General features: G+C 54.0%; 1 protein-coding gene across 1 annotated transcript; it reads right to left on the bottom strand.

Annotated features, from left to right (window-relative positions):
* Positions 1–546: 546 nt before the first annotated feature.
* LOC119455784 (motility hub protein FimV) lies at positions 547–2283 on the bottom strand. Its single transcript, XM_037717247.1, has 2 exons — positions 2086–2283; positions 547–993 (listed from the first exon to the last, which is right to left on the bottom strand). Exons 1-2 carry the CDS (start codon positions 2281–2283, stop codon positions 547–549), a joined length of 645 nt encoding a protein of 214 aa, XP_037573175.1.
* Positions 2284–7892: the final 5609 nt, after the last annotated feature.

Below are 7892 nucleotides of genomic sequence, written 5' to 3'. Positions count from 1 at the left end.
GCAGCGTGAAACCGAGAGTAGAGATAAGCTCCTTAAGCTTGCGGCCCCGAGCCTTTTCATAGTGGTACCCCCAGTGTGGGCTAGGAGCATTGAAGTCTCCAACCACCACAAGGGGTTGCCGAGCCGCCGCTTGGAGAGCCCGATAGAAGAGTTCCGCGAAATTGACCCGTTGAAGGTGCGGGGGACAGTACACGTTGAGAATATGGATTGACTGGGCCCCGCGTTTCTGGGGAAGAACGGAGATCATGCAGTAATCATAGGGAAGGTCAAGGTCTAGATCGACCTGAACAGCCGTATATGATTTGTGAACGAGGAGACTGGTGGTGGTGCCGCCTATATAGGAGCAGTAGCCTGAAAGGGTAGGGTTTGGACCGGCTTCTTGGAGGGCAAGAACGGAAGGGAGAGAGCCCCGAGATTGAAGGAAGAGGAGAAGATGCGAGCGCTTTCGCCTGTTCCCGAAGCCCCTGGAGTTCCACTGGATGATTTCGAATTGGGATGATGACGAATGTGTAGATGAAGGAGTCGCCATGATGAAAATCCAAAATTTTATGGGTCATCCTCCATGCCTTGCGGAGCAGGAAGGGGGATGGAAGCCGGGTTGAGGGCCGGGGAAGAGGAACCGGCAACTTTGCGTCGACGCGGGGCAGAGCTGCTGCTCGTGGAGGCCGAGCGCGAGCGAGATGATCTGGTGCGGAACTGGGTGAGAGCCCAGGCCTGAACCGCCTGAACCACCTCAGCTACAATGTATTGTACATTAATGGTGGAAATTTGGTAGAGGACTACATTTTCTAGACGAGTAATACGGTCCTCGAGCGGCAGGGTGTGGTCTATAGAAAGAGGGCTCTGAGGTGCCCCCGTAACTGATTGAGCAGCCGGCGCCGTGGACGAAGCCGGGGGAGCGGGGGGAGTACGCGGAGTGGGCGTAGCGCGAGGGCTAGGCTGATGGTCGACGGGTTTAACAACTGGAGCGGCAGTGGGGGGTCCTGCCGGTTTCTGTTGTTGCAGTTGGAAAGTTGCCACCTGCTTAGTGAGAGCTGCGATTTGCCGCTGAAGAAGAGCGTTCTGCTTTCGTAGAGCGGAGAGCTCTGGAGAAGGAGGGGGGGAGGGAGGGAGAGGCTGAGGAGCAGTAATCCCTGCCCAGCTGCTCACCTGAGGTGGCGCCACGACAAGCGGCGGGTAGTGCACTGAGGTGGTCGGCGGTGGGTTCGCCGGGGTCTGGAGACGTGATCCAGGCTTGGGTTGGGAAGCCGCTCGCGTTCCCGGTGACGGGGGTGCAGGTGGCTTCGAGGTCGATGGTGGTGTAGGTTTCCGATATTTCCCTGGACATCCCCGAGCGCCGGTTTCATGCGGGCCGGAGCAGAGAAGGCATGTCGGGTTACATTCGTGTTCAGCTAGGCCTTCCGAAGTCACTTGGACTTGAGTGCCACAGCGGGTACAGCGACCGGGAGTGGGTCGCGGGCAGGCCGAGGGTCGATGCCCAATGGTGCCGCAGAGGGAACAGGCCGGGATTGTCTTCTTGTACGGGCGCACGTAGGCCACGACACTGTGGTAGAAGATGAAGCGGGGGAGCTTCGTGCCCTCGAAGGTCACCACCGCTGCAGTAGAGTCACCGAGTTTGCGGACCGCCAGGATAGCGCCTTGCGACCATTCTAGTTCTGATTTGATGCGCTGTGGGGTTTCAGCCGGGTTGATGGTGATGACACCCCGGCAGATTTCCCCGGACGCCTTGGCATGGCCCCGAAAAGGGAGCTGCTGGTCTCCCACCGGCAACTGGATGTCCCCAAGTAGGCGCTGCGCCATAGGTAACGAGGTGACACTGCACACGAGAACGTTTTGGTCCCACACTGGCCACACGTGGAAAGAGGTGGACGAGTGTTCTCCCAGGTATGCACGAATCGCGTCGCCGGCACGATCGGACGGGAGGACCGACTTGAGCTCAAAAGGAGCGCGAGGCTTCAGCACGACGATGTAGTCGTCACGGGGAGTATGGCGGGGTCGCCACTTGGGTTGACGCCTCGGCGGGGAAGGTGGTGCGGTGCGCGTTCCGTCTGGAGAGCGGCGCGTGGACGAGCCGGAGGCAGCCACCTGTGGCAGGGTGGCGGCGCGCGACCCTTGGCCCTTGGGCGGAGCCGCGGCCTGGGATTGCTTCCGTTGCCAGAGTTTCACCATGTCGGCTAAATACTCGTGCTCCGAGGGCATGGCTTGGTCCGAGGAGGTGGTCTCCATCGTCACGACCCGAAGTGAGGTCGGGTCATAGCCCGTAACCATGGTGGCGTCCGCCATCACGCCGGGAAAACCCGGGCGATGCGGAGCTAGGCCTAACGGAACGTCAAGCCCGGCGGGGAGCCGTCGTGGAGATCAAACACGCAGAAGTTGCCGAAAAATGGGCCCACCTGGGCGCGGGTGGTATCCGGGTGGAGCAGAGAACTTGGCGGTGACGATGAGTCCAGAATTTTGGGACAATGGCGTGAAGCACCGCAATAATCGGAGATTATTGACGGAGCCGATGCGGAGAGCGTCCGCCGTCTTCGAGCGCCACCCGCGTTCCCCGGTAACACCTGAGGCTCCGCGCGCGATAATGCGAAGCAGCTTAGGTTAGAGACGCGACGGTAGACGCCCCAGAGGCACCGGCAACAGTCACCAACGCCGCGCGCGTTCGGTGCGAACGCGGGCAAAACGCCGACGGCGTCGACAACAGTTCTGCACGTTGCTGGTGCTGCTGCATGTCCAAGTTTATACAGCTGATAAAACTACCTTGAGTCGACCGCTTCGCATACTACTCAGGGTTCCCCATCCGGAAGATGGTGTAATTTTTTAACACGAAAGTGTTTTATGCGGAGGTCCACCAAGACTTCACTGACGTATTTCCGTCACGGATATGACGTTCTTACAATGTACACGAACATAATACAAAGAAAGAAACCAGAAGAAAAAGTTCCACAAACATGCAAAATTTGGAAATCGAACCCACGACCTCTCGGTCCGCGACGATAGATCGCCGAGCGTTTAACCCATTGCGCCACAAACGCATTTGCAGAGAGCTACACAGACGCGCCTTATATATCTAACACTCCTCCGTGTACCCGCGCTCTTGCTCGGGGCGGTGCCGCCGCCTACGAGCAGAAAAGAGAAGTACTGCATTATGACACTAACGCGCACCGACAGTGAACGCTTCGGTGGTCTCAGCACTACGACGCCTCGATGCCAGCATTCGAAGGGACGCTGGCATCAAGAAGCACTACCAACGCCACCTAGGTGGCGTTCACCGTACTCAGCACAGCGGAGCGTGGCCTCCGCAATTAGCTCTGAAAATGTTTCTGAAGTTGATCGCGGAGGCTGCAATTACGACGCGCTGTACGCGCTGATTTGACTCGGTGACGATTCAGTTACGTGCTTTGTCTTGCGCGTTGTATTAGTGTGTCAGTTACGTGCTTCGTCTTTCGCGTTGTGCTAGCGTGTGCAGCGTAGTGCAGCTTCCATATGCACGACGGTTGCTCATGGTCATCGACGTTGGTAGTCGTGATGGAGGAGACGTGCCACCAGGCGTCAGCGTGGGTGCATCAACGCCTAAGGGCGCTTTAGCCACAAAACACCAATAGACATTATATATCAATGTGCAATAAACATTACACTACTTCTGTGAAGACACGTTTCACTTTCGTGTTCTATACCGATTCCTATATAAGAGGGATCAACCACATTTTTTAACACGAAAGTGTTTTATGCCGGGGTCCACCAAGACTTCACTGACGTATTTCCGTCACGGAAATACGTCACACGAACATACACGAACATAATACAAAGAAAGAAACCAGAAGAAAAAGTTCCACAAACATGCAAAATTTGGAAATCGAACCCACGACCTCTCGGTCCGCGACGATAGATCGCCGAGCGTTTAACCCATTGCGCCACAAACGCATTTGCAGAGAGCTACACAGACGCGCCTTATATATCTAACACTCCTCCGTGTACCCGCGCTCTTGCTCGGGGCGGTGCCGCCGCCTACGAGCAGAAAAGAGAAGTACTGCATTATGACACTAACGCGCACCGACAGTGAACGCTTCGGTGGTCTGAGCACTACGACGCCTCGATGCCAGCATTCGAAGGGACGCTGGCATCAAGAAGCACTACCAACGCCACTTAGGTGGCGTTCACCGTACTCAGCACAGCGGAGCGTGGCCTCCGCAATTAGCTCTGAAAATGTTTCTGAAGTTGATCGCGGAGGCTGCAATTACGACGCGCTGTACGCGCTGATTTGACTCGGTGACGATTCAGTTACGTGCTTTGTCTTGCGCGTTGTATTAGTGTGTCAGTTACGTGCTTCGTCTTTCGCGTTGTGCTAGCGTGTGCAGCGTAGTGCAGCTTCCATATGCACGACGGTTGCTCATGGTCATCGACGTTGGTAGTCGTGATGGAGGAGACGTGCCACCAGGCGTCAGCGTGGGTGCATCAACGCCTAAGGGCGCTTTAGCCACAAAACACCAATAGACATTATATATCAATGTGCAATAAACATTACACTACTTCTGTGAAGACACGTTTCACTTTTGTGTTCTATACCGATTCCTATATAAGAGGGATCAACCCCATTTTTTTTCATTTTTCCCGAACTTCATTATTTATTGGCTTTATTTGATGGGAACTGAGAAACAACGAGTGCCTTGGCTTACCGTATTTTTATTGCTTTACTTCACCCGTTGCGCAATGTTGTCTTTTTTTCTGCAGTAATTGAACATCACGGCGCCACTATAATGAGCCGAACAGCCTTGCACATGAGGGTTTAATGACGGAAAGCTCTTGTATTACCCTACCGCAAATACCTTTCTACAAAGGCTGAACGCGCCTATTTCTTATGTTAGGCAAGCTTTGAGGGACACGGAGTTCGACAAGCGAAAAGTTCGACAAGCGACAAAAAATGTCGCAGTTTCACCTGAAAGGCGAACCATCAATTGCGATAGCAAATTAGTAGAGAGCTATACGGAGTAAAGATAGTAGTTTTATCAGCTGTATAAACTTGGACATGCAGAATCAACAGCAACGCGCAGAACTGTTGTCGATGCCGTCTGCGTTTTTCCCGCGTTCTCAACGAACGCGCGCGGCGTTGGTGACTGTTTCCGGTGCCTCTGGGGGCGACTCGGAGGTTTTCGACGAGATCAGAACGGGACACTCGTCGAGCTGCGTCGGAAATCTTTACCACCTTCTCGCCTCACAACGTTTTATTGCGATAGCAATTGTATGGACACTTCAACCGGATTTCTGCCATCGCCGTCGGCGTCGCCGTCGTCGTCGCCGTCGTCGTGAGGTTCCCTATAGATAAAATCTTCGCCGCGCGCCGTATGCCCGAGCGGAAGCGTGCGGGGACGCGCGCTGTCACGGAGAGCGAACGCATTCAATCTACTCAATCTCCCACGCGCAAGCATGGAAGCGGGAAGCCAGCGCCGGAGGGAGCGGGAGGGGGGGGGCACACTTCTACTCTGCTAACAACCGCGCTCGTCGCTCCGCCCGCACCGTCTCTTATCTCCCCACGGCTCTGACCTTTATGCGCCGTGCATTCGCCGCTCAGTTTCCGTTGAAGCGATAGACCACACGTACCTTCGCCGCTGTGGCGTTTGCGCTTGCGGCCAGCGTTTTGACAGTCGTTGTCTGCAGTCATTCAGTGTGATCTATTCATGTTTGTTTGTGCGCGCTCACACCACGCTTGTTCATTCAGTTAGTAATAGTCGGGCCACATTTTCCAACGCACGCTACACATGCAATGCTGCCCGGATCGGCAGTGCAGCGCTACAGGTGTGTCCCTTCGCACTCGCTGCCCACGGGAAGCGCTTCTCATCAACACCACCGTTTCAGACGCGCCTTCTCGTGATCATCGAGTCTCTCTTCATGTCGGTCTACTTACGCCGCAGCACACCTGCTTACTTAAGCAGCTCATGTTTACTACAATTCATATTGCTACCAAAGCCGCTCACCTTAGTTCGTATGACATTGCTGTGTTGCTATCGCATTCATTGCTTCGCCCTTAGGGCGAAACTGGGACATTAATTATATAAATACGCATTTGGTGCCGCAGCTCCCTCCTTCCTGTCCCTCCACGGCCTTTCGCGCGACGGAAGAAGTCGCGTTTGCTCTCCGCCGTGCGTTCGCTCCCGTGAAAGCGCGCGTCCCTCGCGCGCTTTCATTCGCACATACCGCATACGGCGCACTGTGACGATTTCATCGCCGTTGGACTCTGTACGGAACCTCACGGCGACGGCGACGACGACGGCAGAAACTCGCTTGGAGTGTCCATATAATTGCTATCACAATAATAACTTCAGCCTTTTCAAGGCCAATTATGGACATCAGGAGTTCTCTCTAAATAGTACACTGATTACAGTACATATCCATAGTACACAGTAACAAATACATAGTAACATATACACATAGAGTAAAGCTACGTTAGTCAAGTCTAGCCAGTAAAGATAGATTCATATAGACATAGGAGCTCCTTGGCTTCAATGCTGTGTTTACAGGCTCTCTTCAGTCTTATCTACATCTCTGTCTCATGGTGCGAAAAACCCGCAAGTGAAGTGTGGAGCCTAACAAAATAGCCCCTCTAGAAGTGTCGTGGGCAACGCCTTCCAGCGGCAATTGTCATGGCAATTGTCTGTGGCACCGATCTCCTCTCGCATTAGCAGGCAATCAGACTATCCGACACATCCGTACCTATTGTGCACACAGTTCCGTCCTATTGTATACAGCCCTACTACTTCACCATCGAAGGATGCCGCAGCTCGTTGCAATAGGACTCGGCGTCCGTGGGGAGGCTGTATGACCACCACCCGGCGGCGAGCTCTACGCGTAGTCATGACGCCCCGCACAACTTCGCCGCTTCCTAAAAGAAGCATCGTCCAGGGTTGACGATCCAATCAAAAGTTTTAGCGAGAGTGCGCTCCTCGCGATTCTGTCATATATTACCGCGCAGGCAACGTGATATGGCGTCTGGGAGTGAAGCCGGCGCCTGCAGCAGCCGCGACCACTCTTCACGCTGTTTGTTTTGACGGCTGTTGAAAGGAACTTGTCGTTTGTGCCGCGCCTGCCCCCATTTCAGCACCGTTACATTGTACGATTGCTTGCTCAGTTTTGAAATCGTACTTCTTGGTCACCAGGACCCCCGCTCCTTCTTGGACGAGAAAAGGTCTTCGCGTTTCCAGGAGTGGCACCCACCCATTGACACCGTAGTCTCCAAGCACTTCTCGTATATGCGCGTACTTCAGATCTTGCTCTTGGACTTCTTGCCCAAATACAATCTCCACGTCTCTTGCGTTTCTTTTTTCTTACTCCTATCTTTCGAATACTGCCATCCGACATTGCTTCCTAGCATCTAGCGAGCTTTCAAATTGAGTTCTCGCTGTGGCCCCTACTCTTTCCCGCTCCCCCTTTCTCCGTATGCCCGTTTTTCTATCGTACGAAAATCAAATCGCCGTCTGCTCTGCGGAGAATGAATGGGGGCTGCTATCGTGTTCTTTCAGATTTGCTAAAATACCGTGGGAACTTGGGATGTCATCGTATCCCCGCGCGCAGACGCTGTGCCGTTCGCAGCAATGGCATGCGAACTTCGATCATGTGCAGCAAGAAATGGTGGGCACTGGATAGCGCTGAGCCATTTCCTGCGAACGCCGCAGTTGCAGCTCTCGAGGTACACGTTCAGTGTACGATTACTTTTTTGTTGGTGTGTGCTTTCCTTATTGGCTCGCATGAAGGTTTCTACATAAATGCGGAATATGCGACAGGACCTTGCTTCTCTTTTTTTTTAGGCAATCTTCCTTTGGCGAAAAATGCAAGGCTTACGAAATTTTTTACGAGCTATTTCATTGTTCTTCGCGTCGCCGAAAGCGAGAGTGCGGCCTGATCGC

The sequence above is a fragment of the Dermacentor silvarum genome, chromosome 6 (genome assembly GCF_013339745.2).
Source record: "Dermacentor silvarum isolate Dsil-2018 chromosome 6, BIME_Dsil_1.4, whole genome shotgun sequence".
Taxonomy (NCBI): domain Eukaryota; kingdom Metazoa; phylum Arthropoda; class Arachnida; order Ixodida; family Ixodidae; genus Dermacentor; species Dermacentor silvarum.
The sequence above is the reverse complement of the archived record's forward strand: the minus strand, read 5'-3'. Positions and strand labels throughout refer to the sequence as shown.

Bases quoted from the DNA above. Each gene is read 5' to 3' on its own strand.
- LOC119455784 (XM_037717247.1), bottom strand. From the start codon at position 2,283: ATGGCGGACGCCACCATGGTTACGGGCTATGACCCGACCTCACTTCGG. The intron at 994-2,085 runs GTGGCTGCCTCC...CTGCAACAACAG, and splicing joins GCGCCGCCACCCTGCCACAG to AAACCGGCAGGACCCCCCAC.